This window comes from Aplidium turbinatum, chromosome 18, assembly GCF_918807975.1.
Source record: "Aplidium turbinatum chromosome 18, kaAplTurb1.1, whole genome shotgun sequence".
Taxonomy (NCBI): domain Eukaryota; kingdom Metazoa; phylum Chordata; class Ascidiacea; order Aplousobranchia; family Polyclinidae; genus Aplidium; species Aplidium turbinatum.
Window position 1 is genome coordinate 409,211 of NC_137489.1, and position 19,029 is coordinate 428,239.

The window sequence follows — 19,029 nt, forward strand, 5'->3', positions numbered from 1 at the left end:
AAACCATAAGTTGTAATTAGTATCTAATATCTATCACTGTTAGAAGTGGCATGATTAATTAACAAATTTAAAACATGAACAAAAAACAGTATTCTTGCAGTTTTGCCCTTATATACAGTTTCTTTTTTGTTTCAGATGCCAGGATTGACAAAGGAGACTTTCCTAGCTTTGCGGCAAACATGCAGAGCCTTACCTGCCCTCACTAAACACCTATTTAACTTTTGTGGATTTAAATATGTTCTGCTTGGAAAAATCCAATCTGATACCATCGAAGGTCGCTTTGGACGTATTCGCCAACTCAGTGGAGCGAATTACTATATTTCCATGAGGCAATTGCTCGAAAGTGATAGAAAATTGCGTACACTTTCACTGTTGAAGTATTCTCGCATTTCAGTAGCTCAAATTGACCAAACTGTGAAATCAAAAACACTGGAATGCAGGATTTGATCTCAAAAGCAGAATCGCTTTATGGAGACCTTCAGTTCAATATTGCACCAACAGACAATGACTGTTGCATAATTTATTATGTCACTGGCTACTGTTGTAGATCATTGGTAAGCAGTTATAGGTGAAAAGATTGCAAGGAGGCCACTGTTGCCGTTATCACCGAATCAGATGACTTAATCCCTTACTCGGCTGTACAATTTCTTAAAGATATCAATCGGGGAGGATTGTGGAAACCCACGTTCGAAATGTTTACTTTTGGGTGTCTTTGTTGGAAAATATTTGCAGAGCTGTCACAGACAGGCTTAAAACAAACATTCTTAAGCAGTCCAAGTCAAAGAGAGTTGTTCATAGAGATTGTAACATCGGCTTTTTATGATAGCGGTGTAATTTGTCCTTGGTCTGTTACCCCAATGTGTGCAAAAGACCACAACTTGTTGGGATTTCACGACGTTTTTGTCAATTGTTTGTGCAAAAATATTTTACGTGAAATGAATGGAGAAGAAACCTCTAAAGTTTCCCGCAAAGTGCGTAAGTTTTCCGGAAAAAATGCAAGAAATTAATAACTTCTTCGCGTGTGTTTCAAAATTTGTTTGTACATTGCATATACTGTCGTTATACCCAGCCCTACTGTGTATTTAATACTGCAGAACAGAAAAGACGTTACGTTTTCTGTTATTCTCTATGTGATGGATTTATTTTCTAACTTAAACAGTCGATGCATTACTAATTCCTGCTTTAACCACATTATGCTCATGACTTGTATATATACTATACGTATGCATATTACATATTGCCCTATTTGTTGAGTTTTGCAGTACATTACATTAAATTGTAACAATCTGTTGCTATTTACTTCGCACTCAGTTTCTAACATTCAATTGTTTTAATTATATGTTTGGGTGGTAAATGTCGATTTATATGTTTGTAAAATATTTAACTTAATGTTTAAAAAAATGTGTTGTCCGATAACGACACGAAATTGCCATTTAAAGGCATACTAAATGAAATTTTCAAACGGGAATTAAGCATTAAAATGCGTAAACTGAACACTCAAGAATACATTTCATAAAAAATTACTGAAAAAAAATTGTTTTCAATGGCGCTGGCAAGGCGCAAAGTCCAGCGTTTCATTTATTTTTTGCAAAATGACCAAAAGGTGGAAAAACTGCTCGAGAATTACGTCACAAGCGACTCCAGCAGCATTATCAAAAGTGTTTTCCCGCGTTGGGTTGGAAAGTTCAAACGTGTTGCGTTTCAAGAATTTTCACATTGATGCAAGGCCTGGAAACGTTGAATCCATGTAAAAAATGCTGATTACTCCACGCCTTCTGAATTGCCTAGCTGAAATCGTTTCACATGCCTTTGTGGAGTTTGCCTTCAAAAACTTGTTTTTTACATTTTCATTTTACTTTGATTGAAGGCCTGAATACGTTGAATCTATGTAAAAGAAGCTGATTTACTGTTTGAAGAACAAGATCTGCCATTTGAAACTCACGCAGTAAAAACTCTTGCCCGATCAACTGATTGCTATTCGCTTGTGACGTAGACCAGGGGTCACCAACTGGCGGGCCGCATGCGGCCCGCCACGCTGTATCGCTGCGGCCCGCGGAAGGTATCAGCGTGCAAGTATAACCAAAAATACTTTTTGTGAGGAGTTAAAGAGCACGAAGGCAAAAAATACTTTCCGGGAAGCGTATTTTCGCTTTGCATACGATTCCACCGACCGACCAATCAGATTATAGCTCTAGGTGGGGGTTGCTTAAAGTTATTCCAATGCGATGTCCAGCCACACTGATCCAGTGGTTGATTAAAACGTCTGTTTTTGAATTTCGAATTTGTCTGAGCATAGGGTTGCTTATTTTAAGTTTGCAAATGTCATGTAAACACTAGTGCGTTTCACCGTTATTATGTTTCACGAGCAGTGTTCTCTTTATGCAAGTTTTTGTTGGCAAAAGAGGTCGGTGTGCCAACTCAATTTATAATAAATTGGCAAAATATTATATATAAATTTAAAAACTTTTTCTGATTGTATTATGAAAATATTTAGCTTAGTAGGCCTACTACAAATTGTTTATTTTTTAAAGAAATATGGAACGCTTCACGATTTTGCGTGTCATCCTTGCGCAGGGGCCATGCTAATTTTCTCTGTATCGTTCCAATTTTAGTATATGTTCTGCCGAAGCAAGTCCTGCAAAATGTTGTTAATCAACAATTCTTGCCATGCTGATAAGCACCGCAAGTGACAGTTGTCTAATAATCAAAGAAAGACGGTTTTGTAGACTCTCACAAAAAGGATGAAAACCAACTCATTGCTTTTTTAGAGGGAAGACTGTTCATGAATTACGATAGAATTACGATTTTTCGGTGATTTCCACAAGCGTTTGTGTCATGGTGCCTGGTTTCTTTTTCCCTGTTATTGGAGCCTATTTTACGCTGATATGTTTGCAGGTCTCTATTGTTGCCTGTATTGCAATGTGTCAAACATTTCCTTGTTTACTGAAATTGTTAATTGCAAAATATCTTTTGTGAATTGAAGTGACAACACCACTCTTGCTTGGCGATGAATATTCTGATTTTTTTGTTTGTCGTATCCAGGTTTACACCTGGTAGTTGAAGATTTAGATTAAGTGGATGGGAAGGCAAGGAAGCCAATCTTCATGTCCACCTTCAGGCATACCTTTAAGTGTCCTGCCATAGACATAGCCGCATGCTCTTGAGCGGTGTCGAACCGGCGCCCTTTCGATTGCCGTTCCAGGGTTCTCACCACTCGGCTATGCACTTATGCAGCCTGTTGAAACCGCGGCTCGTCTCTCTATAAGTGCGCAAAACAAGTGGCCTCGTTTATTAGGCATTGTTAAAAAGTCAAAAGTGTTGTAAAAGGAGCTTGACCTGCCAGTAGCGTTCTTCGATTAATTTTGTTCCCGCGGTGTTCTAACATATTAAATATGAACAACATGTAACGCTGGATTCTGGGTACGAAATGCGTTCTTTTCTAGCATAAAAGTCAACCTACCTAACATTTTATTAGTGCGGCCCGCCACAGCTCTCCTTAGTGCCACAGTAGCCCGCATGCAAAAAAGGTTGGTGACCCTTGACGTAGACTGTATGATCGCACGCTTCGCTGCTCAAGCCCATTCCGGTTTTGAAACCTCTGACAAAAGCACGCGCGCAATGGTGGTCAGACCGCAATGGGGCCAAATTTTTTTAAAAATCGTTTTATGGTAACATGTTAAACACAAAGAACGTGGAAAATCGCCAAGTCAGGTTTTTCCTTTAGACTTTAAGCTCGTTTTTGCTTCCGATGGCTTTCAAATGCTTGATGCTATATCGCCTTGTATACCTTTGTTACTCCGTCTATCAACCAGGGACTAGAAATATGACTGGATATTTTATATTTCTAAACCCTTCAGAACCTCGTACTTGGTATGATTTTCTCAGCGTTTTATTTTGGATATGTCAAAAATTCCACTAAAATAAATAGAAAAATACGAATTTCGATTCTGGTTGTACATTTCATTTCTGTTCGTTGCATCAGTGTGTGGAGCTGCACTAGAGGAACAGATAGACAAATTTGTCCTCGGCTTCATTTTGGGCACTGCGCCATTTTGGCTTCCTGTCCAGATGCTATTATAGCGACGCAAGTATAAGCACAATAAGTAAGCTATACAACAAAAGTGGAAAAGCATGGTCACGGTTTAGGCAACAAAAGTCAATTTATTTACCAAGCGAGACATTGAGGTTGAAATGGTCTTGAAAAAGATATTTTTCAACATTTTAGCCTACGCCTCCCTTTCGTAAAAGCCATAGGTTACTGTCGATTATGGAGTGGCAACCAGAGGTGATCGGAGTCTGGATTTTCAGGCTCCGCATCCTGATGTTTGCTGAAAATTTCTACATTACAAAGTTATTGTCTGTTTCTCAAAAAAAAAATTAACTACTTAAAAAAATTATTTTTACTTAACACTAAACTTTGCCTCCGGTTCCGGTTTTCAGACAAAAATTCGAGCTCCGCTTCCGGTTGAAAACAGTCGGCCTCTGCAACCTTTTACTCCGAAATTCCGGCTCCTGCTCATCTCTGGTGGCAACCCTTCAACTGAAAACCTTCAATTTTTTCATGATTATGGACAGTAGGCTACTCTGCTCTAGAGAGCAATGCTTACGGCCCTTTTAACCAAGGGCTATAGCCTACTTGAAGTAAGAAAACGGAGTGGAGTGGAAGGCCTGCGCGTCATGGATGATGAAACCAAAGACTGGTCTCCAGTAGCCTTCCAGTGTAGTCCGGGAACATCGTGAATCTGGGGTGGTAAAAGGATAAACCCGCGACCCTAGAGGCTTACACGACGACGACTAAGAAAACGTTAATGTTTTCTCGTTGAAACATTAAATTCAATACTTATGGCACTAAATTTCAAAAAATGGTTTAATTTAAATTAATTTCAGTGAAATATTCAAACAATGAATTTACTGACACAAATTACTACTTAATTTTGTGGGTAATTTTTTTTTTTCTGTGCAACACTAAGCAGATGACATTTTTTTAGCGGTTGACAGGGTTGCCAACCTTGCAGTTTATCAGCAAGCTCAAACTCGCTTTAACAAGTACACACGTTTTTTTTGCAACTTGCAAGTTGTTCGTAATTTTTACATTATTTTTGATAAAACGTAACATTATTGTGTGACTTTTTCCAACTGGTTTAGTTTTACAACTTTGTTTTACTGTTTGACGCTTTGATTTAATTGGCAACTTTGCAAAAACTCCCGCCCAAATCTGCAGACGACAGCCATTTTGTTTTCAGTCGTTGAAGAGAAAGGATCAGTTTTGATTCAGTTGCAGCAAGAAATATTTGGTTCAGCTTTCAATTCTGTCATCATTCTGCTTGGTTCATCAGACAAATGTTTTAAAGTTTGTTTCTGTCCGTGTCTTCTGAGTTTGGCAAAGAATCAGCTTCGATTGAGCTGCAGCAAGAAACGGCTCATTGGAAAATTTTCATGATCAAGTTGTAAAGTTACTTCGAAGATTTATCGACAAAGAAATTAAAGTTTATTTTAATTTGCAAGCTCTGGTTAGTTTAATGTTTAGTTTAATGGGTTAGTTTAAGTTTAGTTTCCACCTGCAAAGCTAGCCTAAGTATTTTGTCCTAATTTGATAAAACTTCGAAGCCGTTGAAGACAAAACTTGTGATTTTGTGACCAGCTCACAAAAGTCTACTCAAGTTGTTTTCAAATTAAGATTTGGCTCAAACCTGAAAGTCTTGTTCAAAATAATTTGTTTATATTTTTGTTTGCGATATAAATGAATTAATGTTTTGTTTTTTAGTAAACAACTTGTGTTCAATGTTTGATTATTTTATGGTTAGAACCAAACTGTGGTTTTAGACAACAACCTGGTTAGCCGAGCTCATATTGATTGATGTTATTTCTGCATTGTTAGGTCACGATGATGGTCGCTCCATCATCGCCATCACAAAGATCCTGCGGGAAGGCAACAATGAGGATGTGACAGTCACAGCAGGACGTCATTTTGATGGAGGGTGGATAGCGATGAAACCCTCCGACACTCAGAATGACGTCCATGCAATGACGTCATTCATCAAGCGGATGCCGGGGCGACTTGAATTCCTTGGTCTGTCCAGATGCAGAATGAATTCCAATCAATTCCTTCCATGGAAGGAGGCGATCAAATGGATGCCTGGATCCGTGAGTCATGTTTAACTTTTATAACCAACACATTGATTCATGGTCAGTTGTTACATTGATTCAACGTCGCATTACGTTGTTTTAACGTCTCAGTTTCACAAAGTAAGTTCAATTTTCATAATTTTCTAACAATTCTTGTAAACATAAAATAAATAAACAAAAAGTCACAACATAAATAAATTGTTTATGTTTAATTGTTGCGTCATAATTAATTTGTGTTTAGATTGTTGTGATGAATCTCTATGGCAACCAACTATCTGTCGATGACGTCATCGAGGTGTTGGACAAGGTTGAGGAGGAAGTTTGGATGGTGCGATCCCTCGATGGTGGAGATACGACAGATGAGAGGGAGGAAAGACCGATACGACCGATGAATGAATACGATATTGATTTGAACGAAATTTGGATGCGACGATACCTCGATGATGGAGATGAGGAGTGGGAGAGATCCGAACATGGGGGAAAGATCCGAGCTACAAGAAGCGTTGGATCGGTTGGACAATAAAGTGAGAGTTGTTTACGTTGTATCAACGTTATAACAATTAATTGTGTCAACATTAAATCAACGTCAATTATTCGCTTTGTCTTTTACAGGAGTTGAAGATCCTGGTTGACATTGGTCGTTGGCTCACGCACAAGGATTGTTGATGTTTTTATTTATTTGTTGATGTTTATAATAAAATTATGTCATCCAGTGATTTTGTTTGGTTGAGTTAAAAATACAACAAACTGCTTGTTTACATCAGGTGACGTAACATCAACAAAAATGTTTATAATATTGTCAAACCAAGGTTTGTTTATGTTCAACTTGAGGTCGATAAACATCAACAAAAGTAAGTTTGTAAAAGTAATTTTTATCAAATAATTTCAATGAAGAGTTAAATTATTTTTTTACAGTGTTGCCAGATTAGATAATTAATTTATTCAATATGCAATTGAAGTCAGGTTTGAAAATAGCTGCCGCCATTGTAGGTGACATCAAATCAGTTCATTTGCTAACAGTGTTGCCAGATCATATAATTATTTTTTCAATATAGAATTGAAGTCAGAAATCCACCGAGATTAGCTTTTGAAGGTGACGTCGAATCAGTTCATTCGTATGCAGTGTTGCCAGATTAAATTACTTCAATCAGAGACCTGCCAGCGTTACCACTTAATACCTATTGTCAGGGTTGCCAATTCCGTTCGGACTAGTTTTGCTGATTAAAGTTTGGGTTACAGTTAGGGTAAAATCATGATCTAATAATAAAAGTAGCACGCTACTGCCTACCTCTTACAAGAGGTACACTTAAATACTTGTTGCCAGTTTCATTCAGACTAGTTATGACGATTAAGGTGAGTGTAAACATTATGTGCCAACATGGTTGAAGGGTTGCCAATTCTGCAATTTTTGCCTCAAAGTTGGACTACTTTTGCTTCAAAGTCCCGGGAAAATTATACCAGCTACGAGTTGTGGTATTGTTGCTTTCTTTGGTTTTTGTTCACTAGAACCCAACTTTTAATAGATAAATACTATTGTTAAGCTACTTGAACACATCCTGCAACACTAACAATGGATATTTGGAGAAAGTAGGCTACCCCCTCCTGCAAGTTGGTTTTAAGATTTAAAAAATCGACGGATATTTTTCTTAAGTGTGGAACCAAAGAAAAATGATTGAATCACAATTTCTGTAACAAAATACATAGCACAAGACCTAAACTCGCCACCAGAACCAAACAACTTACGGCTCGCTAGCCTGGCGAAAGAGTGAAACGACACAAGCCAAATAAAGCAGTTTTGCCTCGCAAAGTATGCGTCGCAGTCGAGAGCCTGCATGTTCGACTCCAGCCACCCGCACTTGCTGTTGTTTCTCTGGGCAAGAAACGTTACGATAATTGCCTCTACCCAGTGATCGATTTCGAGTAATGGGTAGTACCAAATTTAAGTCATAAGCAGGGGCGTTGACAGGGGGGTCTAGGTGGTACTTTTGGACCCGGGCCCGGAATATTTAAGGGGCCCGGATTTTAAAAATTCCCCGCGACTTCAAACATAATCAAGATCTTAATATAATCAGATCTGAAGGAATTGCCATCAGAGGTTAAAACTGCTATTTCAGCCGTCAGATGGTAAAGTACCGGGCCCCCTTCTGGGTACTAGGCCCACCATCTCAGGGGGCCTACTAGTAATAGACTTTTGCGTGTCAGTGACAACATGTTTTTTAGCTGCTAAAGTTTACTGTGTGTACTTCCATTGAGAAGATAATTTAGGTCCGGTACCAATGAGATGCTGGGCCTGGGCCCTTATATATCTCAAAATATCTCTAAAATCACCACATTATCTTGGTCGTTATTTTGTGATAGAATTTCAGGGGGCCCACAGGTAATTGACTTTTGCGTTTCAGTAACAATCTGTTTTTTAGTTGTTAAAGTTTAGTACTGCGTGTAGCCTACTTGTTCATTGACAAGATAATTTAGGCCCGGTACCAAAGAGATGCTGGGCCCTTATACCAAAACATCTCTAAAAACCACATTATCTTGAAAAGTTAAAATGTGACAACATTAGTAAAATTACCAGTATTTGAAATAAAACAAGTTGGTTGCAATTGAATACTTGAAATCAAGACAGGCCCAATTCCTACAAAGGTGTGTTTAAGATAAATGTGTTTTAATTATTTTGGTTGTTTATTTTTTCGTATTTTGTGGTAAAACTTTGGAATTGGCAACTGTTGAACTGAAACCGCTTTATACACTGGTAGTGGTAGGGTCACCATACTTTGTGTGCTACTGTTATAGGTTAAACCACGAAGTAGACAGCTCATTTTAAAATGTTTGTCATAAATGGGCAAATTATATAAGACATTTGCATAACTTAATTGCAATGCCTTGTCTAAATTTTGCAAAAGCATAGATTGAAACCTTTCTTTAGCATAAGGTGAAAGCGTTCATGTTTTGTACGTAGGTTAGCTTCTCGTTACCATAAACTTTAAGAGTCAGGTACGATTGATTTTGAAGTCTGCCAATAAGTAAACAAGACACATGAAATACTTTTTGTAATACTGGACTAGCTTAAAGTATGGTTGGTCTATTGATAGCCCATTTAACAATAAAATATTTTTTCTACATCTACCGCTATAACTTGCAAGGTAAAAGTATTTTTTAAGTGTCAGAAGCTGCATTAAGGCTGTTGCACTTTTAGCTTAACGTTTTGGTTTTACAGGGTGTTTTGTTTTCTTAAGCTTTACTTCAAAGTGAATGTTACTGGTTTACAACCGGTAATCTAGTTCTAGAATGGTGTAACCTTGCTATGTACCAAGATTTCATTCAGCATTTCATAAAGAAGATGTCTTGTTTAAACTAGCGACATTCTTGCTTTGAACATTTCAGATAAACAAAACTCTCAAAGAGGAATTCTTTGAAATGGCTGAACATGGAGGTTTGTCAGAACCTAGCAAACTTTGCTTTGCTGTTATTGCAATTGGAATACATTCGTTTACTTGATTAGCAATGGTGCAGACGTGCTGCAAAAGTTTTGCAGATGTTCCAAACAAAGGAATGTTTTTCTCCAAGCTCTTTGCATAGTTTTTTTTTCAAAAGTTATGTTGAGCCAAATGTTAAACCTTGAATGTACCAGAAACCATGAAGCATTTAATGCCATCTTTACCCATGTCTTTAATTGCTGTGGTAAGAACCAGATAAAGTGACCAGCAGGCCACAAGCTTAAGAACGACCACCAAAAGTAAGACAAACAATTCAAAAACTGACCTCAAAGTCAAAGGTCAGCAAGTAATAAGCGAACATTGAGTAGTGTAATAGGTATATAATCAATTTACCTGCCTTTAACTGTAGGCCATAAAAATGTTTGTCTTATTTGTAGCCTATTCCATTTGTGCAGTCATATTTTGTTTATTGCTAAAAAATTGTGAACAGTAAACAAAATAGCATTTCTCAAAGATTAATTAGCATTTCATTTTTAGCATTTACAATCCCGCAATTATAAATATCCCTGACTTTACAGAGGTAGCTATCAGCAAGGGTAACCAGCATATTACATTTAGATACCAGTATAATAAGTATTTTATGACAGTTGCCAGTATTTTGTTTGTGATTTCAAATCGTTGCTGCTTTATGTTTCATTTCTTTCATTCCAAGCAAAGATGAAGCTATAAATTGATAGACCTGTGTTTACTATTAGTTATATTTCTGCTGTGTTCTGTACACTGCTGGGTTGAGGATTGTTTATGAAGTTATAAAAGTTTAACTAGGTAGTAGTTAGCCGGTATTGTGCAGTAAGCATTATAACATTTCATTAAGCACCAGTAACCTATGAAGGCTTTCTGAGTACTGCAAAGTTGTCAGTGAGTGATGAAGCTGTTAGACCTTACCTAGAAACCTATTAACTAGTGTTACACTGTAAATATTGCTCCGTTTTGTTAAAGTTCATAGTAATTTTCTTATGTATGCTGTGATTCCTGTGAAGTAGTTGCAACATGTGATGAAGTTATTAAACTTCATCTACATAAGTCAGCACTCATGCACCATTTCAATAACAACTGTTTTTAGCATGACCAATGGTGTTTGCATATGAAAAAATAATTACATGTAGAAAAGTTAATTCAACAGTTAGATTACAGCAACTGCTGCTCATAATAATTGTGCTTCTTAAATTCAGCAACCACGATGTTCCAAAAATAAGGCAATTAATAAAAAAAATGTTTTAGTGAAATATAGCATGATTAACAACAGGTTTCTAATAATAGTGTATCTTGTGTAAGTAGTTAATAAACCATGTACGCCATTCTGTGCTGTTGTGGATTAACACTGTTCTGTTGTGAATTGAAAGTATATCACTAGATTGGTAAACTATTGTTTTTATCGTACTTAAGTTCCTGATTATACACATTTGAGTACACTTGAGTTTTCATGTTAGCATTTTGATTGGGTACTTGTTAGCTTTTTGAAAGTATTGTATACTAGTATAGGTGAGTGGTTTAATCAATCAATCACTGGTTTATTTTTTTTCACAAAATATCACATCAAATGCACTGGTACATTACATAAAAGTGAGATAGGAAAGAAGCGAAAGACCTTATGAGGTCACCAAGTCAGCCTCCACCTCGGCGATCCTATAAGGCAAAACATAATTACCACTTGGTGAAAGTGTTAAAATGTTGTTTGTTAAAGCATTTGTGAATTCACTTTTTTTTTGCACTTCTAAACTGTTTTGCTATGTTATGGCTATACATTTAAAAATAATAGGTTAATGAAGTTTCAAATGCCATCTGTAATTTTTGGAAAAAATTGCTTCCAAATGTAGGTAACCAATTTAAATTTCTCATAATTTTGTCAATTCTTGTCCGATGTAAAAAATTGTATGAACTCAATGTGATAAGCATGTCAAATTTTGATACCAGCTTCTACTGTGTGATATAAGATCTGGGTTGAATGACCCATACGCTTCATGACCGTTGCCAGTATGTTTAGAAATCGTTAACACTTTTGGCTTTCATTGCAAGCAAAGGTGTAGCTATGACTTGATAGACCTGTGTTTGCTCTTATTTACATTTGTATTGTTTTCTCAACTGGTGAGAAAGTCTAGTGAAGTGAACCACCTTTCCATATCAGTGCAGTTAACATACACACTATATTATCATAAGTCTGCTTGCCAATAAGGGGCTCAAAATTATTTTGGCCCCGGGGGCCCACAAAGGGCTTAACACAGCACTGCACTTCAGCTTTCTGGTGGTCAAATAGCCACTTCAGCCACCAAACAATAAGAATTTAGTTTCGTCTAGTATAGTCATTTCCCTAACCATGAATACTACCCGAAACACGAATTTCAACATAAACAGGTTAATATATGTTTAAACTCAAACTGAAATGGCACAGGTAAGAAGATTGCTATCCCTGTTTCTGCACTAAAAATTGCATTGCACTATAAACTGCACAAAACCACTTTTCAGATTGCAGCAATCAGCAAATGTTTGATCGAGGCCCAAACACCTTTCCCAAATCAAATTGAAAAGTTTCTGACTGTCTGCACTACCTTTGCTGTAAATTCTCTTCTGGTGAGCCTAGAATACTCTAGCGCCATGTGACAAATAAAAGTTCAAAAAAGCAACCGCTAGATAGAGATAGTAAGTTTTGCGGTTCAAGAGATTTTAAGATTGCGCAAGATTTGTTAAATGACCATGCTTAAACGACATCAATAAAATTTTGTACACAACCTTTATTTTCATAACATAGTCGATGAAGGCCGAAGGGGGCCCGAAAATAAATTGGTACCGGGCCCGAGAAATCCTGTCAACGGCCCTGGTCATAAGTAGAGTAGACAACCGAAAACAAACATTGCCGTCGGCTGCAGCGTGGGTCAGATGTACGTCGGAAGGCGTACACCGATGCATAGCGCTCAAGTCCGCTTTCCCGCAATGCAGGGTAAAGATATGAAAAACAAACAAAAACTAGTAATTAAAAGGAGGCACGATAGCTGGAGGCATTTTTGCATCTTCTAGTTTGTAAAGCGAAACTACACTTACGTGAGCTCGAATATTACACCAGATGAAGGACTCTGTGGGTGAGTCACTGGGTTAAAGATGGGTACGATCTGGGTTGACTATGATGATAATCGCATTTACCTCAACAACAAGGATTCAGGTTTAATAAACGGTGTTATTGGTTTGGTTTTGAATCTGGATTCTCGGTTTGACACAGCCTTGATAGCTTATCCCTGGTAGTTTCTCATACTTGTAAAGGTTTTTGACACAAATCTGGTTACCAAGATTGACAGAGTGAAGTTTGTGATTGTTGAAATGCTGTTGCCGAGAATTATTCCATTCACTATGTGCCGCTCATGGCCACCTGGAGATCCGGCCTGATTTGTCACATTTTGCAGATTTTGATTACAGCTACTGCTAGTGCTTGACTGACATTTTTTGAGATGTTTTTACTTTTTGCTGTTTCCTAATGACATAAAACTTTTTTGTTGCCTTGGGGAAGCAGTAGCAAATGAGAAAAAGTAAGTTGAAAAACGCAAAATCAGACTGTTATTGAAAATTAACAGTCTGACTAAAATCTTCGAAATCAAATTTTCTTTGTTTTTCAACATGTGAGAATGTTAAAACCTATTGTGTCATCTGTAGAAAAGAATAAGGAAAGAGAAAAAATCTAATTATTAGAAAAATGTATTTAAACGTTCGCCCAAAGTTAGAAAAACCTGGAAATTTCTGCAAAATGTGACAAATCAGGCCGTATCTTTAGGTGGCCATGTGCCGCTGAATGGAAATCAGTTTTGAAATACGTTGCTCAGGCGCACACCCCCAGAAGCGAACCAGCGATGCTTGATCTTCGGTCGGGCGGGTAACCACTGATCTAACGGAGCGTTAATTATTTGATGGCATTTTATAATAGGCTACAATTTTGGTAAAGAGGTAACTGTCTTCAACCATAAACAGATAAAACCAAGCAACCACACGGCATTTAACATAATATATTAAACTGAACGTAAACTATAAACTACGAACGTTTTCGGCCATACACATGTTAGCCCTTTTCAAGTAACGAAAAAATAACTGATTTTGCATCTACATTGAAATAACTAATCTACACAATAAATTGAAAACGAAATGCATAAGAATGAAACGGCAAAGTAGAGGAGAAAGGCACATCACATGGCGGTTAATTCCGCGAAGCAAACACGCATCATATGATGAATTTAGAAAATTTTATAATAAACTGGGCGACATTGTATCAATCTAAACTTCAATGCTGCCAATAATAAAGTTTCAATGAGTTGTTAGCAAAGGTTTGTGATAACCAGCTTAGAGGCCGAGTGGTTATCGCTTTTAGCTCCAATGCTGGTAGATCTGACATCGATTCCAGGTCGGGTCAAACCGAAGACTTTGGAAACGGTTGCCCACCAATCGTGTTCTTGCATAACGCAGTGAGAATAAGTCGCGTAATAATGTGATGACATCGTAAACCTGATATAAAATTAAAAATGAGCTCGGTCGCTACAAAACCTTAGCTGTTGTGGAGTGACAATAGCTTTAACAAAACCAATATAACAGTATTGTTATTAAGGGTTGGAGGGTAACCTCTACTTGAAGGTTTCTTCTACTGGTCTCTTTAACGACTGCTGAGTATGGAAAAGTCTTGGTGCAATTTGTCAGCTAAGGGAAGAGCTGTAGCCTATGTTGTGAAGTTTTACACTGACTTGGAAATAAATACACTTTACTACTTCGTTTTTCTTATTTTATCAAACTCCAGTAGGCTAATCTCCATGTCGAATTGAAGTGTTACTAACATTGTGTTGATTTCTGAAGTTGGTATTATTGATTGCCTTTCCCAAGGGCACACACAACAAGCGGACTTGCCTACTTTTCTCCACACTGCATTAGAGCTGAAAGTCAAATAGAGAAGCTTTGAATAACGATTTTAAAGTCTTTGGTATAAAATGGTTGAGGTTTATTCCAACAACCTGCTGCATTCGAGGTGGAAGATCGTTGGTCTGCGACTGAGTGCTACAAAACATTTTTCTCTTCTGCAGGATGTCGTAACCTTAAAAAGATTGGAAACCACTGTGCTGTAGGCTATAGTTATAATTTCAGTATCTTGTTATTAGCATTTCTCATTAGCTCAGTGGAAACACTCCCGACTCAAGGTCGCGCCTCGCTGATTCGGTTCTCGGTGACCGGGCTTGCGTCAGTGGTTCAAAGCCTGTACAAGTATGCGAAACTGTCAGGGTTAAGTTCTCAAAGAGGCCGAGGATGGCATGTATCTTGGCTGTTGTCAGTTGTGTTGCTTGACAATTAACTTTCCCAGAGCTCTGTGTAATGAAGCGTTACGTGGAAAACAATCGTGCTGGCTGCTTCATTAGCAAGCACCAAATTGTTTGTGAATACTTAATAACTTGTTTAGCAGTTAGTAGAATCTTCGTAAAAACGTGGAATCAACGTTGAAGAAACAAAGAACTGACTGTTATACTTTATTCAAGTTACTTTTATGAGAAAAACAGGCTATGTGATACAATGATAAGCCATTTATTAATGGGCTCTCGTAACTGCGCATAAGCTATGGCGCTTGAAAAAACTGCTGGTATAGTGTGTTACTATGCTGGCGTAAAAAAAAATGCTGTTGGTCTACATTTTTGATAAACTTAAAATTCCATCTTGCGTTACTGTGTCTTTATAAAATATGTGAGAATTACTTTCTTATTATTGAGTCTACTTATTGTATTTGCTAGAATGAGTAGCCTAGGTTAAATAGACTAAGTTTCCGCTTTTAGTCTTTTTTTGCTTCTTTATCTGTGAACAAGGCCGTTGACAGGATTTCTCGGGCCCGGTACCAATTTATTTTTGGGCCCCCTTCATCGACAAAGTTATAAATATAAAGGTTGTGTACAAACTTTTATCGATGTCGTTTAAGCATGGTCATTTAACAAATCTTGCGCAATCTTAAAATTTGTTGAACCACAAAAACTTACTAGCCTACCTCTATCGAGCGGTTACTTTTTTGAACTTTTATTTGTCACATGGCGCTAGAGTATTACTTGCCGATTCCATTGATGTTTCTCTGTTGATTCTAGCAGTGGTGCCGAAGTTAATTGAGGATTAGGGGGGATAAATCAACATTTTATCAAATTTTAGACGATTTTTGAACATTGGGAGATGCATATTTTTATACACAATTTTAGTGGTACCGGTAATAAGTTTATTAAACAATCACCGGACCTCGGTAAATTAGCTGTTCACAGCATAATATACAGACAAGAAATCATGGAGATAAAGTGATACCCGTGCTCTTGTGAATGACTGCTGCAAGATTAAAAAACAAGCAAAAAAAAATTGGTAGCCTACCTCCAGCGTGATTCGAACCTTATACGACCTTCCAATGAAGACTTAGCTTTTCCAAAAAAAGGAAGTTATACCTTTCTTCTTGTCCTCTCCTTCACTATAGAATCACTACAATTAGTGCACTATAGGACAAAGTCACTAGTCAGGGGACTGAAAACGATCGAAGCTACAGAAGAACATCTGCAAATTTATGACACAAATAATAACTTTCAAGCACATCAAAAGAACTTGTTACAACCAAACATATTGCGTCTTACGGTAGTGCGCATTGAAAACTCGTTAGCAATGTCATGTATGCTGATGTCATTAAGAATATTTTGGTAAATGTTGCAAACAATGCTAGCATTCAACTTTTTCGGTCCTAAATTATTTCTCAGTCAGGTTTTCAATCTACGAAAATTGGAAAACGACCTCTCACAAGCAGCAGAGCTTACCGGGCAAACTAAGAGGATCTTAATCAGCTGGAGTATAGGCCTATTTGAGAATAGAGAGGTCTCCCATGAGTCAACATCGATATGAGAGATTTCTACAAATTGAAGTCTCGGGTTTCTTCCGGAATTGAAGTGGAGTGAGAATCTGAAATTCTTGTAAAAAATTGATATCTTTCCAAAATGCAGGTTGTTGTAGATACAGCCAGTGCCGGTCTTTGGGGTGTGCAAACCGTGCGATCGCACAGGGCCCGCAAATTAGGGGGCCCGCAATTTACTCAGAAAATGCAGTAATTTTGTCATTTCCAATGCAAAAGTTCAACAAAGGAATTAGCAACAAGAAAACATAGAGACTCAACGGGTGCAACCTATTTCGCACCCTAAAAAGACCGAGAAAAAAAACAACAGAGCCGAAGTCGCTGATCGGAGTTGCCGCAAACATTTCAAAATTTCTCTCGATCTTTTCAGGGGACGAAATAGGTCGAAATTTGATTTTGTTACTCCGATTTCAGGGTACGAAATCGGGGTACGAATTTTTCAGGGGACGAAATAGGTTGCATCCAGACTCAACATAGAAACATAGCTTTATTTCCGAAAAATGCCAAAGAAAGCATGATCTTATCCTTTTGCTATGCCACCGGACAGCACCATTTTACAATAATATTCATACCCAAATTTTTGTTGAACATGCTCTCAGAATGCCCCAAATTCAAAGTAATGTTTTAAAATTTTCTATGGGAGGCCCCCCAGACCCCCGCCGCTGGGTATCGCCTTCGGCAATCACGCCGTCAGGCTTCGCCCGCCGGCCGTCAAAACCACCCCTCCCTTATCAAAATACATAGCTACGCTGCTGAATTGGATCATTGTCATTGGGGCCCGCAAAGCATATTCCGCACAGGGCCCGAAATACCCTAAGACCGGCACTGGATACAGCTATTACTGGCAGTAGCGTAACTGGCAAAAGGATCCAGGGGATAATTTCGAATGTTGCTCTGAGAAATGAATTTTATTTTTTCATTTTGAATTTCGATCCAGGGTTCGAAGTTATCTCCCTGGACCCCTTTGCCAGTTCCGCTACTGCCAGTAATAGGTGCATCTACACTAACCTGCATTTTGGAAAGATATCAATAAACCATGATGGACCTTCTGCGTATCGTATTTATGCATCAGCTGTGGCCTTTTATATTGGTTTGTATTCAACAACGCTATTTGTTGTTGTTGGGCTGTTAGTGGCCAGCTTCCAAGATTGCCATTTTGACATAGTTTCACTGACACCAGACGTTGAAACGATGTAAAATTGGTGTGATGAATTGGATAAGTGTAGTTACTGAAGAAAAGGCGGCTGAGAGAGCGGAACTGGCCACAAGGAAAACAGCTTCTCATGCCCTGATGGTTGGGAACTGGGAACTCACCTTTACTTTTACGAGCAACTACGTTTCAACCGATAACTACCACAGCTTAAGTCGTATCCAGGTTTGCGCAGGTTGAATGTACCAATGCAGTGACCTGATTAAGTTCACTGATAATAAACGTGCAAAGTCATTATCACATTAAACAGTTCACAATTTGAATCAAGTATGGGGTACACCTTTACCATTTATATATTTCACAACAAATCGACTCCAAAAGTGTCAAGTTAAAATTGATCTGTCAAGTTGAAATTGATCTCTAAAAATTTTCGCAATTCTACAATAATTCTTCCGCTCCTGAGATCATAGGCTTCCAGAGCAGATGGTTGGTTGGTTTTGAATCTTTATCCTCGGACTAATAAAGCCTTGATTATTCCTGGTAGTTTCGCATACTTGCAGAATGTAGAGGCTCTTGACGCAGGGCCGGTTACCGAGATTGGCAGAGTGAAGTTTTCCGATTGTTGAAGTGTTGTTGCCGGGGAATTATTCCATTCACTAGGTGCCACTGAATGGAGACCAGTCCTGAAATGCGTTGCTCAAGCGCACATCCCGAGAGTCGAACCAGTGCTCCTTGATCTTGAGCCGGGGGCGTAACCATTGAGCTAATGGGGCGGACATCTCGTTGCACATTCCAGCTTTCCAGAATCTGGAATTTTTTCCAATATATTTTTTTTCTAATGATTTTGAATAGTTTTCCAAATTTCGCTACATTGGAGACAAAACTACCTATTTGGCAACACTAATAGAAAATAAAACCCAGAAAAAGCCAACATAATAAAGAGATAGTAGGATTGCCTGGTTAGCACAAGTTTTCTTACCTAGTGAGTTGCGATGATGTGTTTATTAAATCTTTGGAAACCAAGATGTAAGTTCATTGCGCCAAAACTTTTAAAGTACGAACAAAACACATTGAGATACTGCGCAAAATAGTTTTTTAAATGATTGGTTTGATTTAGCCTATTTTGTCAGAGGATTTGGGAGCATCAAGAAAAGCAGAATAAAGAAGAATTATTTACATACAAGAATACAAACTTTTGAGAAGTGCATGAAACGTTTTTATCTATTGCTGCAAGTACGCCTGCCCTGAGTGAGGCAGTTTTGCTACGAAAAATAGCTATGCTTTTTCTCGTAGGCCATATCTTTGGTGGGTCGGAGCGCGTGACAAATTGTCCTCACCTTAAACCCGATACTGCACTCAACTAAATTATGCGAAGGATAAAG

At 38.0% G+C, this 19,029-nt stretch overlaps 2 protein-coding genes and 1 non-coding gene across 3 annotated transcripts in view; 2 read left to right on the forward strand and 1 right to left on the reverse strand.

Moving 5' to 3' along the window:
• Window positions 1-6,864, forward strand: part of LOC145787627 (uncharacterized) — a 107,931-nt gene extending 101,067 nt beyond the window's left edge. Inside the window, exon 8 of the mRNA XM_082599404.1 lies at window positions 6,739-6,864. Within this exon, the coding sequence (XP_082455530.1) occupies window positions 6,739-6,792 (54 nt within the window). The 3' untranslated portion in view covers window positions 6,793-6,864. The remainder of the gene's footprint in view (window positions 1-6,738) is intronic.
• The window catches only part of LOC145787626 (uncharacterized), a 92,707-nt gene that overhangs the window by 10,190 nt on the left and 63,488 nt on the right, over window positions 1-19,029 (forward strand). The gene's annotated exons all lie outside the window — the stretch shown is intronic.
• On the reverse strand, window positions 2,530-2,634 carry LOC145788009 (U6 spliceosomal RNA). Its single transcript, XR_014291471.1, has one exon. It is a non-coding gene; the product is annotated as a U6 spliceosomal RNA (small nuclear RNA).